This window comes from Rhododendron vialii, chromosome 2a (genome assembly GCF_030253575.1).
Source record: "Rhododendron vialii isolate Sample 1 chromosome 2a, ASM3025357v1".
Lineage (NCBI taxonomy): Eukaryota > Viridiplantae > Streptophyta > Magnoliopsida > Ericales > Ericaceae > Rhododendron > Rhododendron vialii.
The window spans coordinates 22866943-22894070 of NC_080558.1; the positions used below are offsets into that span (position 1 = coordinate 22866943).

General features: G+C 37.1%; 2 protein-coding genes across 3 annotated transcripts; one reads left to right on the forward strand and one right to left on the reverse strand.

Moving 5' to 3' along the window:
* Positions 1 to 97: 97 nt before the first annotated feature.
* Positions 98 to 3461, forward strand: LOC131316056 (signaling peptide TAXIMIN 1-like). Its single transcript, XM_058345326.1, has 2 exons — positions 98 to 778; positions 3111 to 3461. The coding sequence occupies exons 1-2, from the start codon at positions 660 to 662 to the stop codon at positions 3232 to 3234; spliced, it is 243 nt and encodes an 80-aa protein (XP_058201309.1). The 5' UTR covers positions 98 to 659; the 3' UTR covers positions 3235 to 3461.
* Positions 3462 to 5055: 1594 nt separating this feature from the next.
* On the reverse strand, positions 5056 to 27128 carry LOC131315124 (GDSL esterase/lipase At1g28570-like). 2 transcript variants are annotated; one of them, XM_058344203.1, is made up of 5 exons: positions 26731 to 27128; positions 26011 to 26235; positions 22135 to 22283; positions 21711 to 22032; positions 5056 to 5383 (listed from the first exon to the last, which is right to left on the reverse strand). In XM_058344203.1, the coding sequence occupies exons 2-5, from the start codon at positions 26057 to 26059 to the stop codon at positions 5124 to 5126; spliced, it is 780 nt and encodes a 259-aa protein (XP_058200186.1). In that variant the 5' UTR covers positions 26060 to 26235; positions 26731 to 27128; the 3' UTR covers positions 5056 to 5123. The 2 variants fall into 2 exon arrangements, with proteins under 2 accessions (XP_058200186.1, XP_058200194.1); XM_058344211.1 differs by having other exon boundaries at positions 21711 to 21987; positions 26731 to 27105.

Genomic DNA, 27128 nt, shown 5'->3' on the forward strand with positions numbered 1-27128 from the left:
TAATGTTCTGTGTGTTGTCTCCCGTTTTTGGGCATGCATTTCTTAATCTTTGTTGGATGTTTACTTAGTATATACAATATGATAACCCTTTGACAAACTAATCAATTGCAGAATCGTATACCTGTCACCTGGTCATCATACGTGAAAATAAAGTCATGCTACGAAATTGTAGGACCTGTTGTTTTTTTTAAAATGTCAAACTTCCCTGCAATTACAGATTACATGTTCATATAATGGATTAAAGTGGGCCTAGGGCAGTTGGTTTTTAAATTATATGGTCTTAGGCAAGTAGGTGACTAGATATTGCTTGCGTTTTTCCGTCAACCTCAACAATAATCAGGAAAAAATTATGGTAGAAATTTTAGACGATGGGATTACCTGCTAGCCTAAACTATCCAAAATAAGAAGCAATGAACAAAAGGAGGTTAGTTAGACATGGTATTTGTATTATTATGAGGAGGGTGGCATGGGTTGGTGGAACAACCATTGCTGCCAAGAGACTTGCTGCAAGTCTAAATGGAAGAGAGAATTGTTTTGGCTTATTTTATTGGTATGTATTTTGTGTTCTCAATTAAACATGATTTATATTAATCTAACATAGAACAACCTAGTAACCCAAGAAGAAGAAGACGCAGAAGAAGAAAGATAACGCAGGAGCCATGTGCTGTTGTTGCTGTGAGGATTGTGAATGCAGGCCTTTGGGCTTTCTCCTGGGTCTGCCCTTCGCCTTCTTGTCCCTTCTTCTCTCCCTCATCGGTGTCATCATCTGGATTGTCGGGTTCGTCTCTCTCTCTCTCTCTCTCTCATGTATGAATGTGAAGCTGAGGTGGGGTTCATGTTAAGGTTTTCCACGGGAGAGATCCCCCCAGTCCGACCATTTGGATGGTCCTGTTGGAGATAATCGTGGATCCTTCCCAGGTTCATTTTGATGATAATCTCGTTGAGTTTATCAATGCTGTCAACTATCACGTTGATCGGATAGTAATGAAAAGATGATCAGAACACATTAGAAATGAGATAAATGAGTTCTTATCATACTGATATCAACATTATATTTAACAAAGTTGATCTCAACGAGATGTGAAAAAACAATTGGTGTCCATCAGTGAAGTCGACGCAGAAAGAGCCCACATTTGCCTCCAACAAAAAAAGGACAGAAGGGGATCCGATCCTTTTAAATAATCATTGATACGATACCTATGAGAATGTTGTACCTCGGAACAAATATTATTTTCGATATTTCTTACAAGATTGATTAATCATATTGCTCTTTTGCTAACAAAATAATGAATAAAAAGCAATTCCAAGCTCTGTCATTCTGTTAAATGTCTTAACATACCCTTAATGATTTTTCCATCTCTTGATGTTAGAAACTGTTACGGGTAACTCAGTAATACCACCTCATCATGTTTAAAACAAACACACGATACTTATGCCCACGACGGACATTGTCAGTTACTCATCCTATCATTGTGGAATTCTATTTTTTTTTTTTATTTTTTATGATAGCCATAATCTTCACATTTTCTAATTAAAATTTGAATTTAAAATCACTAAGAAGGTACAATCACAAAGAAGGGGGAGGATCAAGAGATACACAAACACTGGAGAATATTATTGGTTAAGTCTGAGAATACATTGGTGGAGACCGCCTCCTTTTATAGAGTATAAAGAGAGGCCTAGTCTGGAAGGTTACCAGAAGGTGACTATTACAAACATTTACTATTACACATGTGACACATCGTGGCATCTTGGAAAGCTACAAATAGAGGTGTCAAACGTGCGTGTCATACAGTGCCGTGCCATTCAACTTCCGTGCCAACCGTGCTTCGTGTAAAGCCGTGCCGTGCCCGTTTACTTAAATCGTGTCGTGCCGTGCCGTGCTATTTTCAATCGTGTCGTGCCGTGCCGTGCCCATTTACTTAAATCGTGTCGTGTCGTGCCGTGCTGTTTTTCAATCGTGTCGTGCCGGGCCGGGCCCATTTACTTAAATCGTGTCATGCTGTGCCGACCCGTTTTTTAATCTTGTCTTGTCATGTTGTTTTTCAATCATGTCGTGCCGGGCTGGGCCCATTTACTTAAATCTTGTTGTGCCGTGCTGGCCCATTTTTTAATCTTGTAGTGCCATTTTCAATCGTGCCGGCTGAGCCCATTTACTTAAATCATGTCGTGCCATGTTGGCCCATTTTTTAATCTTGTTGTGCTTCGTGACGTGCCCGTTTTACTTAATTGCCGTTTTTAATCGTGTCTTGCCCATTTAGAGGTGTCAAACGGGCCGTGCTTCAAACCCAAGTTCCATAGGACTTGGGTTTGAATCACATGGAGGTTTTTTTTCTTGAAAATTAGTTTTTTCCTTATTTATTTTTAGTTGTTCCAATTTAAAAGCTTATTTTTTATAAATTATGAAACTAAAATGCCTTGTTTTGTAATTAAAATTATTGTCATTTAATCACATTATATTCATGAGTCACAAGTCAAATTAATAACTTTTTTCCCGTGCCTTGTGTTGTGCCCGGCTAGAACCGTGTCGTGTCGTGCCCAGCCAAAACCATGTCGTGTCGTGCCCATTCAACTACCGTGTCGGGCCCGTGCTCGGGTAGAACCATGTCGTGCCGTGCTGTGCCCATTCAACTACCGTGTCGTGCCGTGCTGTGCCAGGCCAACTTCCGTGCCGTGCCCGTGCCGTGCCTGCCCACTTCCGTGCCCTGTGCCAGTCCGCGTGCCCACTAAAACCGTGCCGTGTCGTGCCGTGCCAGGGCACGACTGTGCCCGTGCCCGTGCCGTGCCACATTTAACCGTGTCGTGCCGTGTCAGCCCGACCCGTTTGACACCCCTAGCTACAAATACAAACACTTCTGGCAGAATTCCTCAGACTAATACATTACGCGTATGGACATCCTACATTACAAATGGACAATACACCCTTCACCACTTCTTAAAGGAATGACATGACTAATAGTAGTAAAGTAGCAATGACTCTTGCTACTTTTATTTTATTTCACTTCACACTTTATATTACATCACACAATGCACGTGCCCCAATTTCCATTGCTAGTTGGTATTTGAAACACATGGTTAGTGGGGTTTATGAATTGTAAATCTACCTGCAGGTTAGTGTTGACATGCGTATGCCCGTGTTGCTTGTGTGTGACGGTGATAGTGGAGCTAGCACTGGGGTTAATCAAGGCTCCTTTTCTCGTCATGAAGTGGTTCACAGAACAAATTCCGTGTTAGATTGCGATCTAGCTAGTCTGTGTTCAATGATCATCACCTTCATCTTCTTCTACCTTTGTTGCTAATTCTACAATTTGTTTCTCCTTGGATGTTTTGTTGGTAATCCGTGTTGGATGTTTCTTCAATTGAATATATGAAAAGAAAAGGCTGGATTCTTTGAAGTTGGTTTGTGGTTGTGTTTAATGCATTTTGGCTTTTTTAGGAGAAAAAGAGAATTTCCCCTTATCTATGATGCCCATGAAATTATGAAACAGGGATCATTTGATCGGAAATCAGCTAATCACAGCCGTTCACTAAAAAAATCACATCAAAATGGTGAGGCTGTTTTTTGTTTTGTTTTTTATATTGAAAACAGGGATCATTTGTTTTTTATATTCCACGTGATACCCGCTCGGCGCATCCGAGCCCTTCCGATACACTTTTTGACGGCTCGGATTGAAACCTTCTATCTCCTCTTATCTCAACACTTTCCCTCTTCTTTTTCTCTCTTCAAATTTGAGCCGTTCAAAAACAAAATGGACTGCTTGGATGCGCGAGCGGGCACCACCTGGTGCCCAGAAATTTTTTCCTGAAAATGAGGTGGTTTTGCAATTTATTGGCAGATATTTTCACTTTTACTTGACGGTAAAAGTGGCTTCACACACCATGTATTATGATGTCGAACTTATAAATTTGATGGTCCGGGACTCGGGGGCATTGATCACCCAAAACCACGTCAGGGCCGACCAAATATGTGCATTGTCAAGTGACTACAATTGCACTGGTCGCTGAGAGTTGAAACAATTATCAATTTGTTCGGTTCTCAACTTAGTTTTAGTTTTAGTTTTGTTTTCAATCATTACCCTACTTCTTTCTCCAATCATTACCCTATTTTTCCAATTATTACTTTCACATCTCTCTCTATCTCTCTTCAATCATTACCCATATCTTCAATCATTACTCTATTTCTCTCTCTACCCACTACCAAAACTAAACTAAACTAAACTCCCAACCAAACACTACCTATCATTTTGTAGTGAGCCGAAATAACCAAAGGTTTAGAGAGTTCAAAAGGGTTACGAGCTTGGATCCACTATCCAGTTGTCTCAGTTCGTCTATAAGCCAATGCATGTCTCGGGAAGACCCTCCAGTGATTTGCCGAACGTTGGTCAAACCTCAACTACCCGGCCGAACGTTCTTTATGCACATCGCTCGGTACGTCTTTCTGTAATTCAGAAAATATAACAGCGCTCGGTGAAGTATAGTTGTTCGGCTTGACCCTTGCTTCGTTCGGATAAATTGGCTGACATTCGGTTAGTCGGTTACCGTTTGGGAATGTATCTTCTTGGACACGGTACTCGATCGTGGTTGTTGTGGAATGTTCAGGAAGCTTCCGTTGTCAAACTGAAGTGACATCTCTGTTCGAAGTGACATTTCTGATATTGACAATTGCAGCTCTACTGACCCTAGGGAAGTGGCGTTCATTTAATGACCTTGACACGTGATGTCATCCGAGCGTCGCTACGCACATGGCAGGCACTGCCGACTTAGGTAACACTCCAAGCCTTGCCTATAAATATGGAGCTGCCCCTTCAAGTGCTGAGGTCAAAAAAATCACTATTACTCTTCTCTCTCACCATACTTTTCTGTCAAAACTTCTCTCTATCTTTTTCCTCCTCCACATACTGACTTGTTCGTCGGAGCTTCTTCTCAGAAGAACATCTCCCTCCGGTTTGCAGGTACACGGACCACCATCTCATCCCTCCACGGTTCAACAGTAGGAAGAGAAAGGCTCAAGGAGGTTCAAGGTTGTTTCAGCCCCCCCACACATTTGTTACGATAGATACAAGCATAAGATTTGCTTCAAAATAGGAACGGCCGACAAGTACAAGAGATCATGATTGTCCAATCTACTTCAAAGATACAGTGGTTACAGGAGAGGAAATGCACGAGGTATCGATGGGAGGAATAGTGTAAGGTCCTTCCAATAAGCCTGTAGAAATCCACCTGTATGCTGCCTCTGTTAAGTGTATACCATCCCAATTCGCATATGAAGAAGGGTCATCACAAGGTCTTGATGGTGGATACCCACATTCCACAGTTGCGTTGAAATCGTGCAGACCTTCTTTCGCTCCACAACATGCCTCGAGAACTCTGGCTCCACTAAATCCTGCGATCAAAACGTCATGAAATGTTATTAGTACAAAGCATCTATGATTGTAAAAAATAGTACTCCCTCCATCCCATTTTCTTGTTTGTTTTCTTTTTTTGACGTCTCAAAAAATTGTCTATATCTCTTAATTTATAATATTTTATATGTTCAATATGGATCTTGTTTGATAGATCTCAGTTAATTCTTTTAAACAAAGTTTTTGAAATCATAAAAAATATTATAAATTGTGAGATATAGATAATTTTTTGTGAAGTGCCAAAAAGGAAACAGACACAACAAAGTGGGGTAGAGGGAGTAGTTATTTTACTTTGGTGCTCCACTTTTGTTCGAATAAACTCTTTATTGTTTTGTCCTTGTGAAATTACAAAATGATCGTTCATACATTCTTTTCTTTTTCCTTACGGGGAAAAAGGTTATTTTATACTTCTACATGAATAAAAATAAAGAGGAACTCAAATAAAAGAACCGTGAGAATCCACTCCCGTGTAAAATCTTGCCATGTATATTCACATTTATCTTACTGTCCAGATTGTCAAAATTGAGGTGATTGACAGTACACACGAAAATCATTTGCCCAATTCAATTCGAGCCAAAAACAAACATTCATTAACTTTGTTAGTGTCGTGTTTTCTGTTTTAGTGTTCAATTTAGTTCGGTATGACAAAAGTAAAAATCACTGAAGGGTGGCTGCAGCGGTGTTATGGGGAAAACGGACTGGTGAGGGGTCGTGGATGGGAGATGGCCGAAGATGCACGGTAGTGCAGGGCAAAGGGGACATAAACTTGTTTATGCCAAAGCAGTTGGGGGGGGGGGGGTGGGGTGGTGGTGGTTGGTTTGGTGGTTTGTGTGCGAATAAATTTGTTTTTAAAACAACTAATATTAGCTTCCTGGTTTCAAGAATTCTGGGCATGTTTTGTTTTAAGTTTTGTAGTCCAAAAATAAATGTCATGGGTGGAAGCCCGAGTTGGTGCTAGCTAGCCAATTAGCGACGGGCCTCATTATTGTTGGTATACTTCTTACCTCCGTGTACGTATTTGGAATGGAGTGATGTGAGTCATGTGACAATGGCAAAAACATAAGGTAAATCGGCTTATTCATGAGAAGTGGAATTTGCTTGGAATGCGAGGATCAGTTTAGATCCGCATTATAGCAGAGGATGCTAGCTGATTAGAGAGGGTTGAGAAGCCGACAGGCCTCTCCCCAAAAGGAGGATCTGGTGAAGCTCTAGCGGGTTGAGTGGACACACTTAGGCAGAGAGGTGAAATAGAAATAGTTTTTTTTTTTATCCTCTAAACTATGCTCATTTTCTCTACTTAGTCCCTAAACTATCTCAATTTGATGATTTCATTCCCTCAACTATTATACCATTATCTACTTAGTCCAATAGATCACAGAAGTTAGGAATATGGACGGAAAATGCCATGTAAGGCCTGTTTGCGACCCTGTAAAACATATACTTGATTATGAGAACCTTAGAGATGAAAATTAATTTTGACCCTTTAGGATAAAATAATCAAAAAAATAAGACATTCTGTAACGACCCGGATTTTTGACCCAAATTTTTTTAATACAAATTTATATTGTTAAATTTTTAATTCAATAATTAATTAAATTGAATAATTAAAATATATTATTATGTGTACAATTGATATTATTTACACTATTGTATAAGATATGTATTTAAACTTTAGATATACGAATCAGTGATTCATATTTATCTCTTATCTTTTCTATCTAAACCCTAAGTAGAACTCTATTCAAACTAACTCTTCACTTCTCTATCTCTCATCTTATACATAAAAGCGTCCAGATACATTCTCACCATATACATACATGCGTCCACATACATTAGAATTGAAAACCCCCCAAATGTAGCATTTGTCCCCTATCTTTTTATCATTATCAGTATCACTCTCCTTCCTCATTCCACCACTTCTACACTTATCCTCTCACCTTCTCACTACTTTATTCTCTCTCATTATACATATCCACACAATCCGCAAATTGAACACCAGTATATTATTTTACTCCCAATTCTATTGTTGAGTCTAGAATAGAGAGAGAGATAGTTGTGGCTATAGGTGTGTGCACACCGTGAGTTTCGTGGGCACATCGCTGCTGCGGCCCTGTTGGAGTGCCGCCGGACGCTGCCTCGAGATTTCAGAACCACCACGGCGATCTATGGATACCGTACAACACTTATCCGAACTTAAAATCGCGTTTGAGGTAGTTTTCCGAAAACCCAAAACCTTTATCTGCATTTTAATGGAGTTACTTAGATTTAAAGTTTATTGAAGATGATGATTTGCTGTTAAATTGTTAATTTATTTTTAGTCCTGTTTATATTAAAATTTAGTTCGGTTGTGCTGAAATGATTAGTGTTATACCCTGTGAAAATTTATGATCGTTTAACAAGTGTTTGATTGTGAAATTATTATTGATGTTGCACTGTTAATTTGTATTTGAGTGGATGTTTACGTGTTTAATAAATTATTGGAGTAGATAAATATTTATGAAATATTAACAAGAATATTTTACTAGTAAAAATTTATTTAGATTGTAAACAAGAAATATTTTAGATTATATATTAGTTAATCTTTAACTCTAATAAATATTGACTAGAATAGCCTCGCATAATTTTGTTCTTATGAAAATCTCATATTAATATGTAATATAGTTAGTAAATACTAAATTTAGCAATAAGTATTTTCCAATAAAAATAATTAGTTTGTAAAATCTATGAATAATATGAAAGTTAAAGAAAATGTTTAAATAGTAGAAATGTTTTATAAAATTTCTAAATGAGAGAAATAGACTTAATTTTAAGTATAGTAATTAATTGTTTGACTGAATATTATTTTGTTACTCGCATGATAAATTCTATGACATGATTAATTTTATCGCATGGTTATAGGTTGTTAGTACTTTTAGTTGAAATGTTGAACCGTGTGATATTTTGTTGTGGCTGTAGATTGGACAAATAGGTTCCCTGGGAGGTTACGAGTAGTGACTCATGTAGACGATATTAAGTAAATGGAAATTGATAAAGTGTTGGAAGTGTGATTGTGTGGATTGTGATTTGAGCCATGGTGATGGCAAGGGTAACCTATGGGGCCCTGTGTTGAAATGGGTTACCTGAGGGGCCCGGTGTTGTGACGCTAACGTATGATACGTCATGGGAAGTTTCTCTTCGAGGAAGAGAATGGGTCCCATGAGACGGTTATAGTTAGTGAGACGTTAATGTATGATACGTCATGGGAAGTTTCTCCTGGAGAAAGAGAATGGGTCCCATGAGACGGTTATAGTTAGCGTGGGGTAGTGGATGTCCGACCCTAATGTACGATACGTCATGGGATGACTCGATCCTCCTGTTATGGTCTTAAGTGAGAACATACTCGGTACATAACTTAGATGCGCTCACCTAGGACCCTGGTGCAGGATAAGCAAGAGGAAGGGTGGACCCATGAGACGATTGTAGTTAGTGGATGTGGGAGGAAAGGATCTCGCGGAGAGAATCCTTAGATTACATGTAAGATGATGGATAGTAAAGAAAAAGACGATGTGTTATTATTTTGTACCTTCGGTGTAATATGAATTATTATATTGTTGATTTGCATATTGTGGTATTGGGTCTTAGGATTTCTACTTAGTGAATTATCACTCAGGATACGTTTGTATCCTGGCAAATCGTTTGCTTCGGCGTTCAATTTGCCAGAGTGTGCAGGATTCCACAGTGGAGCAGTTGATACAGGTGGGACCCCTGAAACGGAGTCTGGGCCAACATTGCTTGGAATTTCGTGTCAAAACTAGAGTCGCTCTGGAGTTACTTTTGTTAAATAAATGTACATAGATTTTTGTATTATTTTGAAATTGTAATTTTTGTATAAGGATAAACAAGGGCCTAATAGTTTGTAAAATTTAGTGTATTTTTGGGTTAATACGTCCAAAATTCCTTGGGAAATCGGGGCGTTACAGAATGGTATCAGAGCATAGGTTCAACTCTCGGCCTTGGGTAGATTGGGTAGATCACTTTCCGAGAGCGTAAATCTGAGTTACTAGTTGTGGTTATCACTTATTTTTAATCTAAACTATAAGTATTATTTAGCCGTCGTTCAACTTAGATTTCGAGAGCGTACTGTGAGAAAACATAGGTCTTACTTGCTTGACTTTTATGTGATACGTTAATTTTTTTTTTGTTGAGTGTAGTGTTGTCGTTTGACTCTAATGGTTTTAAGATCAAAAAATAATAATTTGGAAATTATAATTTCATGGTTGTTATCAAAATTAATTTTCATTAAAAAATTTTTATTTAACATACAGTTACTCATCATTCTTAATCTTTTTGAACAAATATCTTTTTGGAATCTAAATATATCTTTCAGGGATTCTTAAAATGAATTCTTTTTCAAAAACTTAAAAAAAAAAAAATTTCAAAATATCTTTTACCAACATAAATGAGTTATAAATTTTTTTTTATTGTTTTAGTTTGAAATTCCTAAACACACAATTTCGAGGTCGAAATTATTTTAAGGAGGATAGATTGTAACGACCCGGATTTTTGACCCAAATTTTTTTAATACAAATTTATATTGTTAAATTTTTAATTCAATAATTAATTAAATTGAATAATTAAAATATATTATTATGTGTACAATTGATATTATTTACACTATTGTATAAGATATGTATTTAAACTTTAGATATACGAATCAGTGATTCATATTTATCTCTTATCTTTTCTATCTAAACCCTAAGTAGAACTCTATTCAAACTAACTCTTCACTTCTCTATCTCTCATCTTATACATAAAAGCGTCCAGATACATTCTCACCATATACATACATGCGTCCACATACATTAGAATTGAAAACCCCCCAAATGTAGCATTTGTCCCCTATCTTTTTATCATTATCAGTATCACTCTCCTTCCTCATTCCACCACTTCTACACTTATCCTCTCACCTTCTCACTACTTTATTCTCTCTCATTATACATATCCACACAATCCGCAAATTGAACACCAGTATATTATTTTACTCCCAATTCTATTGTTGAGTCTAGAATAGAGAGAGAGATAGTTGTGGCTATAGGTGTGTGCACACCGTGAGTTTCGTGGGCACATCGCTGCTGCGGCCCTGTTGGAGTGCCGCCGGACGCTGCCTCGAGATTTCAGAACCACCACGGCGATCTATGGATACCGTACAACACTTATCCGAACTTAAAATCGCGTTTGAGGTAGTTTTCCGAAAACCCAAAACCTTTATCTGCATTTTAATGGAGTTACTTAGATTTAAAGTTTATTGAAGATGATGATTTGCTGTTAAATTGTTAATTTATTTTTAGTCCTGTTTATATTAAAATTTAGTTCGGTTGTGCTGAAATGATTAGTGTTATACCCTGTGAAAATTTATGATCGTTTAACAAGTGTTTGATTGTGAAATTATTATTGATGTTGCACTGTTAATTTGTATTTGAGTGGATGTTTACGTGTTTAATAAATTATTGGAGTAGATAAATATTTATGAAATATTAACAAGAATATTTTACTAGTAAAAATTTATTTAGATTGTAAACAAGAAATATTTTAGATTATATATTAGTTAATCTTTAACTCTAATAAATATTGACTAGAATAGCCTCGCATAATTTTGTTCTTATGAAAATCTCATATTAATATGTAATATAGTTAGTAAATACTAAATTTAGCAATAAGTATTTTCCAATAAAAATAATTAGTTTGTAAAATCTATGAATAATATGAAAGTTAAAGAAAATGTTTAAATAGTAGAAATGTTTTATAAAATTTCTAAATGAGAGAAATAGACTTAATTTTAAGTATAGTAATTAATTGTTTGACTGAATATTATTTTGTTACTCGCATGATAAATTCTATGACATGATTAATTTTATCGCATGGTTATAGGTTGTTAGTACTTTTAGTTGAAATGTTGAACCGTGTGATATTTTGTTGTGGCTGTAGATTGGACAAATAGGTTCCCTGGGAGGTTACGAGTAGTGACTCATGTAGACGATATTAAGTAAATGGAAATTGATAAAGTGTTGGAAGTGTGATTGTGTGGATTGTGATTTGAGCCATGGTGATGGCAAGGGTAACCTATGGGGCCCTGTGTTGAAATGGGTTACCTGAGGGGCCCGGTGTTGTGACGCTAACGTATGATACGTCATGGGAAGTTTCTCTTCGAGGAAGAGAATGGGTCCCATGAGACGGTTATAGTTAGTGAGACGTTAATGTATGATACGTCATGGGAAGTTTCTCCTGGAGAAAGAGAATGGGTCCCATGAGACGGTTATAGTTAGCGTGGGGTAGTGGATGTCCGACCCTAATGTACGATACGTCATGGGATGACTCGATCCTCCTGTTATGGTCTTAAGTGAGAACATACTCGGTACATAACTTAGATGCGCTCACCTAGGACCCTGGTGCAGGATAAGCAAGAGGAAGGGTGGACCCATGAGACGATTGTAGTTAGTGGATGTGGGAGGAAAGGATCTCGCGGAGAGAATCCTTAGATTACATGTAAGATGATGGATAGTAAAGAAAAAGACGATGTGTTATTATTTTGTACCTTCGGTGTAATATGAATTATTATATTGTTGATTTGCATATTGTGGTATTGGGTCTTAGGATTTCTACTTAGTGAATTATCACTCAGGATACGTTTGTATCCTGGCAAATCGTTTGCTTCGGCGTTCAATTTGCCAGAGTGTGCAGGATTCCACAGTGGAGCAGTTGATACAGGTGGGACCCCTGAAACGGAGTCTGGGCCAACATTGCTTGGAATTTCGTGTCAAAACTAGAGTCGCTCTGGAGTTACTTTTGTTAAATAAATGTACATAGATTTTTGTATTATTTTGAAATTGTAATTTTTGTATAAGGATAAACAAGGGCCTAATAGTTTGTAAAATTTAGTGTATTTTTGGGTTAATACGTCCAAAATTCCTTGGGAAATCGGGGCGTTACAGAATGGTATCAGAGCATAGGTTCAACTCTCGGCCTTGGGTAGATTGGGTAGATCACTTTCCGAGAGCGTAAATCTGAGTTACTAGTTGTGGTTATCACTTATTTTTAATCTAAACTATAAGTATTATTTAGCCGTCGTTCAACTTAGATTTCGAGAGCGTACTGTGAGAAAACATAGGTCTTACTTGCTTGACTTTTATGTGATACGTTAATTTTTTTTTTGTTGAGTGTAGTGTTGTCGTTTGACTCTAATGGTTTTAAGATCAAAAAATAATAATTTGGAAATTATAATTTCATGGTTGTTATCAAAATTAATTTTCATTAAAAAATTTTTATTTAACATACAGTTACTCATCATTCTTAATCTTTTTGAACAAATATCTTTTTGGAATCTAAATATATCTTTCAGGGATTCTTAAAATGAATTCTTTTTCAAAAACTTAAAAAAAAAAAAATTTCAAAATATCTTTTACCAACATAAATGAGTTATAAATTTTTTTTTATTGTTTTAGTTTGAAATTCCTAAACACACAATTTCGAGGTCGAAATTATTTTAAGGAGGATAGATTGTAACGACCCGGATTTTTGACCCAAATTTTTTTAATACAAATTTATATTGTTAAATTTTTAATTCAATAATTAATTAAATTGAATAATTAAAATATATTATTATGTGTACAATTGATATTATTTACACTATTGTATAAGATATGTATTTAAACTTTAGATATACGAATCAGTGATTCATATTTATCTCTTATCTTTTCTATCTAAACCCTAAGTAGAACTCTATTCAAACTAACTCTTCACTTCTCTATCTCTCATCTTATACATAAAAGCGTCCAGATACATTCTCACCATATACATACATGCGTCCACATACATTAGAATTGAAAACCCCCCAAATGTAGCATTTGTCCCCTATCTTTTTATCATTATCAGTATCACTCTCCTTCCTCATTCCACCACTTCTACACTTATCCTCTCACCTTCTCACTACTTTATTCTCTCTCATTATACATATCCACACAATCCGCAAATTGAACACCAGTATATTATTTTACTCCCAATTCTATTGTTGAGTCTAGAATAGAGAGAGAGATAGTTGTGGCTATAGGTGTGTGCACACCGTGAGTTTCGTGGGCACATCGCTGCTGCGGCCCTGTTGGAGTGCCGCCGGACGCTGCCTCGAGATTTCAGAACCACCACGGCGATCTATGGATACCGTACAACACTTATCCGAACTTAAAATCGCGTTTGAGGTAGTTTTCCGAAAACCCAAAACCTTTATCTGCATTTTAATGGAGTTACTTAGATTTAAAGTTTATTGAAGATAATGATTTGCTGTTAAATTGTTAATTTATTTTTAGTCCTGTTTATATTAAAATTTAGTTCGGTTGTGCTGAAATGATTAGTGTTATACCCTGTGAAAATTTATGATCGTTTAACAAGTGTTTGATTGTGAAATTATTATTGATGTTGCACTGTTAATTTGTATTTGAGTGGATGTTTACGTGTTTAATAAATTATTGGAGTAGATAAATATTTATGAAATATTAACAAGAATATTTTACTAGTAAAAATTTATTTAGATTGTAAACAAGAAATATTTTAGATTATATATTAGTTAATCTTTAACTCTAATAAATATTGACTAGAATAGCCTCGCATAATTTTGTTCTTATGAAAATCTCATATTAATATGTAATATAGTTAGTAAATACTAAATTTAGCAATAAGTATTTTCCAATAAAAATAATTAGTTTGTAAAATCTATGAATAATATGAAAGTTAAAGAAAATGTTTAAATAGTAGAAATGTTTTATAAAATTTCTAAATGAGAGAAATAGACTTAATTTTAAGTATAGTAATTAATTGTTTGACTGAATATTATTTTGTTACTCGCATGATAAATTCTATGACATGATTAATTTTATCGCATGGTTATAGGTTGTTAGTACTTTTAGTTGAAATGTTGAACCGTGTGATATTTTGTTGTGGCTGTAGATTGGACAAATAGGTTCCCTGGGAGGTTACGAGTAGTGACTCATGTAGACGATATTAAGTAAATGGAAATTGATAAAGTGTTGGAAGTGTGATTGTGTGGATTGTGATTTGAGCCATGGTGATGGCAAGGGTAACCTATGGGGCCCTGTGTTGAAATGGGTTACCTGAGGGGCCCGGTGTTGTGACGCTAACGTATGATACGTCATGGGAAGTTTCTCTTCGAGGAAGAGAATGGGTCCCATGAGACGGTTATAGTTAGTGAGACGTTAATGTATGATACGTCATGGGAAGTTTCTCCTGGAGAAAGAGAATGGGTCCCATGAGACGGTTATAGTTAGCGTGGGGTAGTGGATGTCCGACCCTAATGTACGATACGTCATGGGATGACTCGATCCTCCTGTTATGGTCTTAAGTGAGAACATACTCGGTACATAACTTAGATGCGCTCACCTAGGACCCTGGTGCAGGATAAGCAAGAGGAAGGGTGGACCCATGAGACGATTGTAGTTAGTGGATGTGGGAGGAAAGGATCTCGCGGAGAGAATCCTTAGATTACATGTAAGATGATGGATAGTAAAGAAAAAGACGATGTGTTATTATTTTGTACCTTCGGTGTAATATGAATTATTATATTGTTGATTTGCATATTGTGGTATTGGGTCTTAGGATTTCTACTTAGTGAATTATCACTCAGGATACGTTTGTATCCTGGCAAATCGTTTGCTTCGGCGTTCAATTTGCCAGAGTGTGCAGGATTCCACAGTGGAGCAGTTGATACAGGTGGGACCCTTGAAACGGAGTCTGGGCCAACATTGCTTGGAATTTCGTGTCAAAACTAGAGTCGCTCTGGAGTTACTTTTGTTAAATAAATGTACATAGATTTTTGTATTATTTTGAAATTGTAATTTTTGTATAAGGATAAACAAGGGCCTAATAGTTTGTAAAATTTAGTGTATTTTTGGGTTAATACGTCCAAAATTCCTTGGGAAATCGGGGCGTTACACATTCGCACCGATTTCAACAGATTGAAAATTGGTTTTATTTTTCTAATCATATTATTCTAAAGACGCATGATTAATTTTTATCTCTTGGACTATCATAATTAAATATCTGCTTTTTATTTGGGACCATTTAGAGCAGATACTAGATTATGAGAGCTTTAAAAACAAAAATAAATTATAACCTTTTAGCATAAAATGATCAAATTTGATCTTCGCACTGGTTCACACGAATTAAAAATTAGAGAGCTTAATTTTTAACCATATTTTTAATATATAAAAAGTCTAAATTCTATATGAAGAACTCAGTCTTTCTTTAAAAAAAATATATGCATGTGTTAGTCTCTATAAAATGCCACGTAAGATTCTAATATATGAATCTTGTAAAAAAATTAAGTGTTTCAATTTTCAATATGTTTGAACCGGTGCGAAGATCTTATTTTTTCAATTATTTTATTCTAAAGGGTCATGATTAATTTTTATCTCTAAGGCGTATCTGTTCTACAGGATTCCAAACAGGGCCTTACTTGGCATTTTTTCATCCAAATTTCTAATTTTCATTATCTATTGGACTAAGTAGATAACGTCATGATAGTTGAGGGGATGAAATCATTAAATTGATAGTTTATGGACTAAGTAGAGAAAATGAGCATAGTTTAGGAGATAAAAAGAAAAAAAACTCAAATAGAAAATATGGTTGAGTGAATTCAGGAATCTTACTCCTTATCTATGTATTATCTGTGTACTATATGTGACTTGAGGAATCACATATATTCATTGTGTTATGTATGTGATCACGTATATTGCTCTTGGTGCCACATAGGCATCTGCAGGGGACACTACTGCGTGTATGGAAGGGCCGAAGATAAGTCACACCACGTGCTATGAGCGCTAGAGAATATGTGTAGTCCCACTGGATGGATATTGAGACTTGAACCTAAGGATTGAGCGAGAAACTTCACTTGCTTACCTATTGAACCAACCATTTGGGGGATTTTTTGTTTGAAGTTTTAACCTTCTACAAAAACAACTTTTTGGAAAGCAGAACGTTCTCAACTGTCAAGCTCTAATCCTTCTTTCTCAGTGTGAATATCAAAAGAACAAATCGGCAGAGAAGCAAACATATTCGGAGGAAAGAGGGTTTGTCTCAAAACCCCTGAACCATTTCTCTATCACTGAGCAAAGAGTATATCCAGATGTATATACAAGCTAAGAATAGAAAAAGACTAAGCTACCCTTAGAAGAAAAGGAAAATTCCAAGGCAACATAAAAGGCAAATAGGCAAATAGACAAAAACACCCATTTGTTTTCTCTCACCCCCCTTCAAACTCATGATGTGACAATGATAACATCGAGAGTTTGCCAAGAAGAAATTTAAAGCGAGAGATGGTATGAGCCTTGGTGAAGAAATCGGCAAGTTGGAGGGATGACGGCATGTATGGGAGAGAGAGAGTGCCATGTTGCAAGTGTTGACGAACAAAGTGACAATCAATCTCGATGTGCTTTGTGCGCTCATGGAAGACGGAGTTGTGAGCAATTTGAATTGCACTTTTATTATCGCAAAACATTGGTGTCGGAGAAGACATGCGAACACCCATATCTTGCAACAAGCACCGTAACCAAATGATCTCAGTAGCTGTATGAGCCATAGCACGGTATTCAGCTTCTGAGCTAGATCGAGATATGACACTTTGCTTCTTACTTTTCCAAGATATAAGAGTATCTCCAAGAAAAATACAAAAACCTGTAGTTGACTTCCTATCAGTAACATCACCTGCCCAATCTGCATCAGAGTAAGCTTGAAGTTCCATATCTGGAGAAGAACAAAGGAGTAAACCTTGGAACAAGGTTCCACGAAGATACTTGAGGATACGCACTACGGCTGCCCAATGAACTGAACGAGGACTAGAAACAAATTGGCTAACAATATGAACAGCATAGGCAAGATCCAGTCGAGTAATGGTCAAGTAAACCAAACAACCAACAATCTGACGATACAATGTGACATCTTGCAATGGGATACCATCAGTTGGGCGAAGTTTGACATTGAGTTCCAAAGGAGTATCAACTAACTTTCTATCAGTCAACCCAGAACGATTAATAATATCGATAGCATACTTGGACTGGGACAAAACATAACCTTTTGGAGAGTAAGCAACCTCAATACCCAAAAAATATCGAAGATTTCCCAAGTCTTTCATTTCAAACTGGTCATATAAATATTGTTTCAGCTCATTTACACCAGTTGCATCATCCCCAGAAATAATCATGTCGTCAACATATATAAGCAGTAAAATCTTTCCACGTTCGGAGGTGCGACAGAAAAGAGCAGAATCATGATGACTTTCAGAAAAACCAAACTTTTGCATAGTGTAAGTGAATTTCTCAAACCAAGCACGTGGTGCTTGTTTAAGACCATATAAAGCTCGACGCAATCGGCATACCTGATTCGAAGGGCAAGAAAGACCTGGAGGAGGTTTCATGTAAACTTCCTCTTGCAAATCACCATTCAAAAACGCATTCTTGACATCCATTTGGTACAAGGGCCACTGTAGTTTGGAAGCCACAGAGATCAATGTCCGAACTGATGTCAGTTTGGCAACAGGAGCAAAAGTTTCTTCATAATCAATTCCATACTCCTGAGCATAGCCTTTGGCCACTAGCCTAGCTTTGTATCTCTCAAGTGATCCATCTGACTTAGTTTTCACTTTATAAACCCACTTACATCCAACGGCCTCCTTTCCTTTAGGTAGAGTAACTAAGTCCCAAGTTTGAGTTTTGTGAAGGGCATTAAGTTCCTCATCCATGGCATCCTTCCAATGAGGGATAACAACTGCTTCTTTATAAGACCGAGGTTCATGATAAGAATGAACAGAGGCAAGAAAAGATTCATACGATGAGGAAAAATAAGTTTTATAGTCAGCTAGCCAAGAAGGAGGACTGTGAGAACGAGAAGGATACCTGATTTCAACTTGTGAAGTTGTAGGATCGACATCATCAAAGATAGCAGGGGGATCAGATTGAGAGGGAGTTCCATCCTGCACCAACGTAGATGATGGTGAAGCATCTTCTGGCTCAACAACAGTCTCAGAAACACGAATGGGCTCGATTCCCTCATCAAGAACATGTTGAGAGTCAAAACCAAATGAAGAAGTAGAGCTAGAAAAGGGATCAGACATAAGAACATCTTCTTTAGAAAGACTCGATGAGGAGGAAGGAAGACAATAATAAGGAAGATGCTCCAAAAATGCAACATGCCTAGAAGTGCGAAGCTTCTTAGCAATAGGGTCATAGCATCTATAACCCTTTTGATCAATTCCATAACCTAAGAACACACACAAGGCAGAGCGAGCAGTGAGCTTCGTTCGTTCATTTTTCGGGAGGAGAACAAAGCAAGCACACCCAAACACTTTGAGTTCAGAGTAACTAGGTCGAATACCAAACAATTTTTCATAAGGAGAAAATCCACCATTCAATATTGTAGGAATTCGATTAATCAAATAAGCAGATGTGAGAACCGCTTCTCCCCAAAAGGAGCTTGGGACAGAAGCTGATAACAACAGGGATCTTGCAGTCTCAAGAATATGGCGATGTTTTCTCTCAGCTTTGCCATTTTGTTGGGGTGTATCAGAACAAGCATATTGCAAAATTGTCCCCTCAGAAGCAAGTAACTCAACAAAGGGCGTATATCTATATTCTCCCCCCAAATCAGTTCGAAAGACCTTAATCTTAGCATTGAACTGAGTTTTGACCATTGCTACAAAGTTAGAATAGATTTTGAAAAAGTCAGACTTATCCCGCATAAGATATACCCAACAATATCAAGTGTAATTATCAATGAAAGACACATAGTAGGATGATCCACCTTTTGTTGCAACAGGAGAAGGACCCTAAACATCCGAATGAATAAGATCAAAAGGAGCATTCGAATAAGATGTACTTCTACTAAAAGGAAGAGCTGTGAACTTCCCAAGTTTACATCCTGTACAATCAGAGATATCAGAATGTGTCACATCACCCAAAAGACCATTAGAGAGCATATACTTAAGACGAGAACTTGAAACATGTCCCAATCTAGAGTGCCATAAATGAAACTTAGACGAATGTCTATGCAAAACAAAAGCAGAAAAAGCAGATTTATCTTGATGAGCATGTGGAGCTATGAGCTGCTTCAAAAAATAAAGTCCCCCCTCTCTAAGGCCTGTCCCAATCTGCCTCTCTGTATGTCGATCCTGAACAACACAACCAGAGGAGGAAAATGTGACATTACACCCAGAATCTATGAGCTGACTAATTGAAAGAAGATTTACAGACAACTTAGGAACATGCAAAACATTAGAGACAGAAAGACATCTAGAAGGAAAGGAATCTTGAGTTATGGACCCCATTTGGAGAGCTCCCATGGGTGATCCATCTGCAATTTGAATGGACGTGGGTGAAAGAGGACTAGAACAATTAACAAGAATAGATGAGTTATGAATCATATGTTGAGATGCACCAGAATCAAATATCCAAGAATTAGGTTTACCTGAAGGAGCTAAATTATGGGTACCAGTGTTCATGACAGACATGGCTACAGCATTTCGAGACTCCAAAGAAGTGCCTAGCAATTGTTGAATCTGTTGAGCAACTAAGGACTGAACCTCTTCATGGGTGACAGCTGTTTGGTTGAAAGTATGATCAGAACTAGCAGCAGTGGAGTGTGAAGAGAAGGCCGAGATAGGTCCAGGGGATAATGGCTTGAAAGCATTGCGATTATAGTGTGAAGTTTGATGCGGAGAAGGTAAGATGCCTTTGTCCTTGTTTCGAAGCTTGGGTCAATCTTTTTTCCAATGCCCTTTCTCATGACAAAAACTGCATTCATCAATAGCTATTCTTTGGTTTCCATAAGTTGATGACTGAGGACGAGACTGAGGACGTTGTGTTGCAACTAAAACAGTCTGAGTTGGCAAAGGAGGTAACAAAGAAGTTTTGAGTCTAGTCTCCTCTGCAACTAATTCACTCAAGATGTTTTCCAAACTGGGTAGCGGAGAGCGATGCAAGATAGATCCTCGCAAAGATTCAAACTCAGTTCGCAAGGCCATGAGAAATTGAACAAGTTTTTGCTCTCCTCTAACCTTTTGGTAAACTGCAAGAGCCCGCAATTCTGAAGGATCCATCATATCCAACTCATCCCAAATACCATTCATCACATTATAGAACTCTTGAGCCGATTTATCATCTTGTCGCATGCTTCTTATGATATTTTCTAATTCATATCTCCTTGAGAAGTTTGACTGCACATATATACTTTCCAGATAATCCCAAACTTCTTTTGCGGTGGTGAATTTTGCAAAGTGCATACCAATAGAAGGCTCTACTGTAATGTTAATCGAAGAGAGAACTTGCGCATTGTTAACACTCCATACTTTCTGTAATCCCTTATCTGTTGCTTTGGGAGCCACAATAGAACCATCTATATACCCCCATTGTTCTTTCCCAGTAATATAGACTTTCATCAGATAAGACCAATAAGAGTAATTTGATCCATTCAACTTGATTGGAATCGGTCGATTCGACTCATTACCCATATCTCAAAAATACAATATTCACCACAACGGAAAACCCACACCGAAACGCACCAAAACACACCAAACGAAAACTCCACACAAAACCCTAACCAAGGCCCAAATACACAGAGAGAGCAGATCGGCAAAGAGATAGCAGGTAAGAATAATTGAGGAATTTACCTTCCATAGAGAAAAGAGAGACTGATGCCGTTCAAAAATGGAAGAAATCGTACCACAATAAAAAGGGAGAAATCGCACCAGTGAGAAGAGGATATCAAACCTACACAAGAGTTACAGCTGCACCTAAATAATCTGCTGATCAATGGTGAGTTTCAAGCCTTGTCATCTTGGGAGAGGTGCTTTGATACCATGTGAATATCAAAAGAACAAATCGGCAGAGAAGCAAACATATTCGGAGGAAAGAGGGTTTGTCTCAAAACCCCTGAACCATTTCTCTATCACTGAGCAAAGAGTATAACCAGATGTATATACAAGCTAAGAATAGAAAAAGACTAAGCTACCCTTAGAAGAAAAGGAAAATTCCAAGGCAACATAAAAGGCAAATAGGCAAATAGACAAAAACACCCATTTGTTTTCTCTCACTCAGATCATCGAGGATTAGAAATCTCGATAAACTACATCCAGCAACTCCCTAAGCTAATTCCTATATATACCTTACTTTGTACATGGCATGTATACATATTACTGTACCCGGCAGACATATCAAGATAGAACAATGCAATGACATCGATATGATGTGTATAAAAAGATTGGAAGGACGGAAGTACCATATTCGGAAGGAGAATGATAGACACGCATTGCTGCATTGTAATAGTCCGCATAGATGATGGTGGTATGAGGATGGCGTTCTTGTATTCGATTTAGTTCTATCTGAAGCATTTCGTTGTGGTACTCCGCAAACTCATTCAACCAGATAAGGCACCCTGTTTCACAATCATAGTCTTCCTCAATTGAGCTCATATAAGTGGTTAAATAAAACGGTACACATCCAGTAGGCAGATTCCCGGGAACCATGAGTGTCGTCGCCCCAAGCTCGATTATCTCCTGCATCCCCCCATTTTTTTGGAAATTAATTGTAAAATACATCATCTGTAAAAGGAAAACCAAAACTGTGTTCAAGCACGTCGAATTAGATTGCGCGGTTATTTTTTTACATGTATTGCATTTGGTTTGTTTTAGTTAGGTTCTTACATCGATGGCCGAAGAAATGACATTAACAACTAGAGGTACGTAGGATCGAATCTCTTGTATGCTTCGTCCTGATTCAAATGCATGGTTGTAATCGTTGCCTCCTATTTCCCCCATGAGAATCAAAGAACTGCGCAGGAGTTGCTTGCAATCTGGAGATACGCAGATCGCAATCGAAGTCATATTTGACAAATTTGTAACTTAAGGAAAATAATGTAAAACAGACAACCCTATCCCCAGCTAATCGTACAATAACTTCCACAATTATAATTAGAAATATGGAACACAAGCAGCAGGCACGGAGCCAGGATTTTTGCGTAGCACGGGTGAGAATATACATATACACAATCAAAAAGATCAAAAAAAGGAGACACAATAATGTGAATTTTTAGTAACTCAAAAAAAATACAAAATAACACCGATACATATAAAACTAAACACGTTTCTCATATCTAGTCAAAAAAAAAAAAAAAAAAACATGTTTCTCATATCAACTTAGATTGCAAAAGTAGTAACGTTTACCTAATCCTATATATTAAAATCAGGCAATTTAAATTGTGTTCGATGCTCTTTCATGTTATTAAAAGAATCTATGATAGAATCCGTGTCAAACCCTCGAGCAATATTTTGCTCGATATAAGTGATCAAGAAACTTGCTAAAAACTCATCCTCCATTCACCATTCTGTTGCGGAGTTTTGTCTTCACACACTTCATAGCAAAAAATGCACATTCCGCTGTAGCCGTTGAAACGGGTATAGTTAATATAAGCCGAATCTAACCTATCGATAAAGAGGATATATCTTGGACTGTCTTCACCAACACTTGACCCAACTCCGAAATCGTTGACAAATTTTAAAACTCAGGATGCTTAGACACGTCAAGCTTTTGTGGTAAAATCAAATAAGGTGAAATTTAATTAGGCTTTAGCCCCCTCAAAATATAAATATTGCTTTTGGAATTAGGCATTAGCCCCCCCAATTCTCAGGAATTATGGCTATAAGTCAAAAAATACGAAACACTTACTCTCTTTCCTTTTTTAACAAAAAAAAAAAAATGTAGGAGGGTGCGAGACTATATATTTTGATAATAATTTTTTTCCAATGTAATATTTGTATTTTTTTAGAATCGTAGGGGAGGCGACCACCCCTACTAACCCATGGCTCCATCCTTTGTAATGCCCCAATTTTTGGAAACGTTAATTTAATCTTTTTCAAAAGATTTAATAACTTTAAAAATAAATTTTAGTTAATTAATCTTCAAAGTAGAGTTTAACAACGGAAGGTCCTAAAATTCAAATTAAAGATAGAAATAATTTGAGTCTTACAAAAGAAGAAGTTAATCACTTAAGATTACATTTCTTGGAACTTGAAATCAGTACTAAAAATAAATCAGAGCATCTAAGGGTACGGGTACAGAAGTTTGACAACTTAATTTAACAAAAGGGTAGAGCAAGACTCTAATTCTGATACGGATTCCAAGCTTCTTCTTACCCAATCTTAGCAACTGGTTTCTCTTTCCCAAAGTGCTGATCACCTCTCGTCCCTTGTATACCTGGCATGAAATGCTAGGCCAAACGACACTAGAATGAGTTTTGACACTCAGTAGATAAATTCTACCCATTAACCGTTACTCTACAAGTAACCACATTTATAATAAAAAGAGGTAAGAATTGAAGAGTACATAATTTATTTCATTATATAACCATCAACTTAAGTATATTCCAAAATCTCAACTTCCATAATCATTCCAACACCGCAGTATTCACCACGTTCCAAACTCAGAATTTCACTGGATATACTTTACAGGTCCTACTAGGCTACCCTCAACATCCCGAGGTCCTAATAGGTTACTCTCACAATTCTAGGTCCATCAGGCTGCCCTCAAGGTCCTACTACTAGGCTACCCTCAATACCTGAGGTCCTACCAGGCTACCCTTGAGGTCCTGCTTGGCCACCCTAGCTACACCGGATCTTTCAGGCTACCCTCAAGGTCCTACTAGGCTACCCCCGATAACACGAGGACCTGTCAGGCTATCTCCGAGGTCCTGCTAAGCCCACAACCTTTCATCTGTTTCCCTTTTTCCTTTAACCATGACAACATCTACATAATTTCTCCAAGTCTATAACTCATCCAATGTCTCTAATGACCTTTCTACGTTCTTAGTAAATCAACAAAGCAATCATTTCAAATAAGGAGTAAATAGATCATAATATAACAACATATATAAAATAACTGAACTATCGTATACCAACCTTCAGTGAGCTTAAGTCCAAACTAAACTCACAACAATATTTCTAAACTCACAACAATATTCTTGATGCATTAATTTTCACAACAGAGTAAACGCAAGTAGATAAGTAATATAACCAAAGTATTAATTTAAAGTTTCACTTCAAACCGTACAACTTTTATTGTTAAATTATCTCTTAACACATCTATTTATTCTTGAAATGAGACAAAACTTATTATTCTCCTAACATCCAAATACAGAGCATATATAATAGCACCAAGAATCAAACAAGGTCTAACAATATTCACGAGGTAAATTAATTCTGGAACTAAATCTGTGTTTTGTCCAAAAAGAAAGGTTCACTAGAACAGTACCAAGTATATAATGTTGAACCCGTAGGTTGCGGAGGCGAGTTTTAGTATTCTGAACGTTAGGTGGCGGCCGCGACTTTGACAATTTTTCCTAAACTCTATGTTTTGCCGATTTGGCTCATATAAAGCCACTCTAATACATAACAATCACATAATATACTTAGAGTTAAGGAGTAATGAGATATCTACCTTGGAGTTCTAGCTAGGATGGATGAAAATGGTGGATTCGGAAACGGGGCTTGGTGGCGGCAACGGTAGTACTTTTCTTCCTTCTCCTTCTTTTTCCAGCACCCCTCTCTCTCACTCTTGGCAAGGAACAAAAGAAAAGAAGAACAGGAAATAAGGCTATGGGTTAATGCCTCTCTCTCTTTCTCACTGTGCCGAAATCTGAGGGAGGGATATATCAAAGAGGTTAGGATTTGCATAAGGGATATTAATTATGTGTTGTCTACATTTGAGGGAATTTAGGAGGAAAATGGGGGGATTTGTACTCAGCTGAAATATAAAAATGGGGAGGGGTTGGAAAAAAGAAAAATACTTTGGTGCAACACGCTCACACACTCGGACAATTACTTGTCGGACACGTGCGCACACAGATGATTACGGAATAAAATTTGGTGTGACGACATAAATAATTTTTCGCATTAAATAACTAACAAGCATAAATAATATTTATGTTTTGATAATAATAATTATTTATTAAAAATACCGAGTCCTTACATCCTTGACAAGTAGTGTGTTTATTGTCATAACCTTTGTCGGTAGGAATCCCAAAGTTGGCACACTAACTGTCGTAAAACTCTTTGGCGGCAGCTTGGAATACTATATATGAACATTAATTCAACAACCAACCCATAAAAGGAAAAAAATAAGAAATGAAATAAAAAAAAACGAATTGGATTTTCACCAACCCAAAAGAAGAATGAATTTTTGAAAGGTTGACAATTTCTGGTCCAACAACCGAGCATCAATTGCATCATGCCTTGTCTCTTTCTAATAATTATAACTGGTGAGCCTATGGTCCAGGCCATGTTTTTTACGTAATGCCTGAAACATATACAGTTGGAAACAAAAAGAATCTAGCTTTTCGCCAGGAGGCCTCGCCCAATGACATCACGGGTGCGCTTAAGTGTCAGAAGGTAGGAGGTCTCCTACCTCCTCCTTCTAAAACTTAATCGATCTAACTATTCTAACAATAGTAACATTTACCGTCAAAAGAGAGAGAGAATTTAGCTTCTTGCCGCGTAAACACGCTATATTTATACATCAAAACTTACTTAAAGGAGAGTGGCAAAGGGACGGCAACATTTCCTTAAACCAACCCATTTGATCTCACAAAGAGGTGTTTGTGAAGGGATTGTGAATTCCTCTTTCCTCAAAAAACTCATTATCTAGCGCTGTTGCACCCACTACCGCAAAATTCACACCCCCTTTGAAATTCTTGGCACTTTCATTTTGACCCCTGAAATATGGGGGCACTAAGGGAAGACCAAGATCTTGAGCTGCAAAAAAAGCATCAACCGAAACCGAAAACAAATAAATACCAATTTAAAATTTATGCAAAATCCAGTACCTAATTGCAATTTCGCATATTTAGATATGTACTCAATTGCTTATATAGAAGGCAATGTTAAGGATATTCCAAAAACAAAACAAAATTTGATCACCAAAATTTCTATTTCAAAAAAAAATCAGATTTGCTCCACAATTTTTTTTTTTTTCAATTTTTTGATTTTTCTCGACTTGAAGAACCTGTTTAATGTTGAATGAAAAATTCACTACAACCAACGCAAGGCGAAAAATTGAAATGATTTTGTTTATAAAATTACTTTGTATTTATTTGTTTTGCCGGTTTCTCTTTTCCAGAATAGCGGAATAGTAGTAGAAAATCTCCACCCCCCTCCCAAAATTTGGAAAAATAAAAAAGAATCATTCTGGAACTTAAAAAAAAAAAATCCTAAATATATACAGCCAAAGCGTATGTAGAACTGCTGTACCGATGAAGTCGATGATGAAACGGCCGTCAGAGCAACGGCCGGTGGGGCGATGAAAGTAGGTTTCACCATAGGGTGGTAAGGCGAAGTGGGGAGGCCGAATGGATGAATCTGAGATGTGAAGCAAGTTTCCAGTATCGGCGAGTGAGTCGCCGAAGCTGAAGATGGATGTGTAACATCCGAGGGCGTGCTTGGTAGATACTGAGAAAATTAGGATCAGAAGAAAGTAAATGCAATTATAAGTGGAGAAGTTTCTGTAAAAGAACAGGGAAGAAGATGATGCCATGAAGAGAGGCCGAAGTGTTTGTGAAATATAAAAGGAAATGGGGTGGAGACTTCTCCTTCTCTAACTGGGAAGGGAATCCCAAGTTACTTTTCTTACTGCCTGTTTGGTAGGGCTC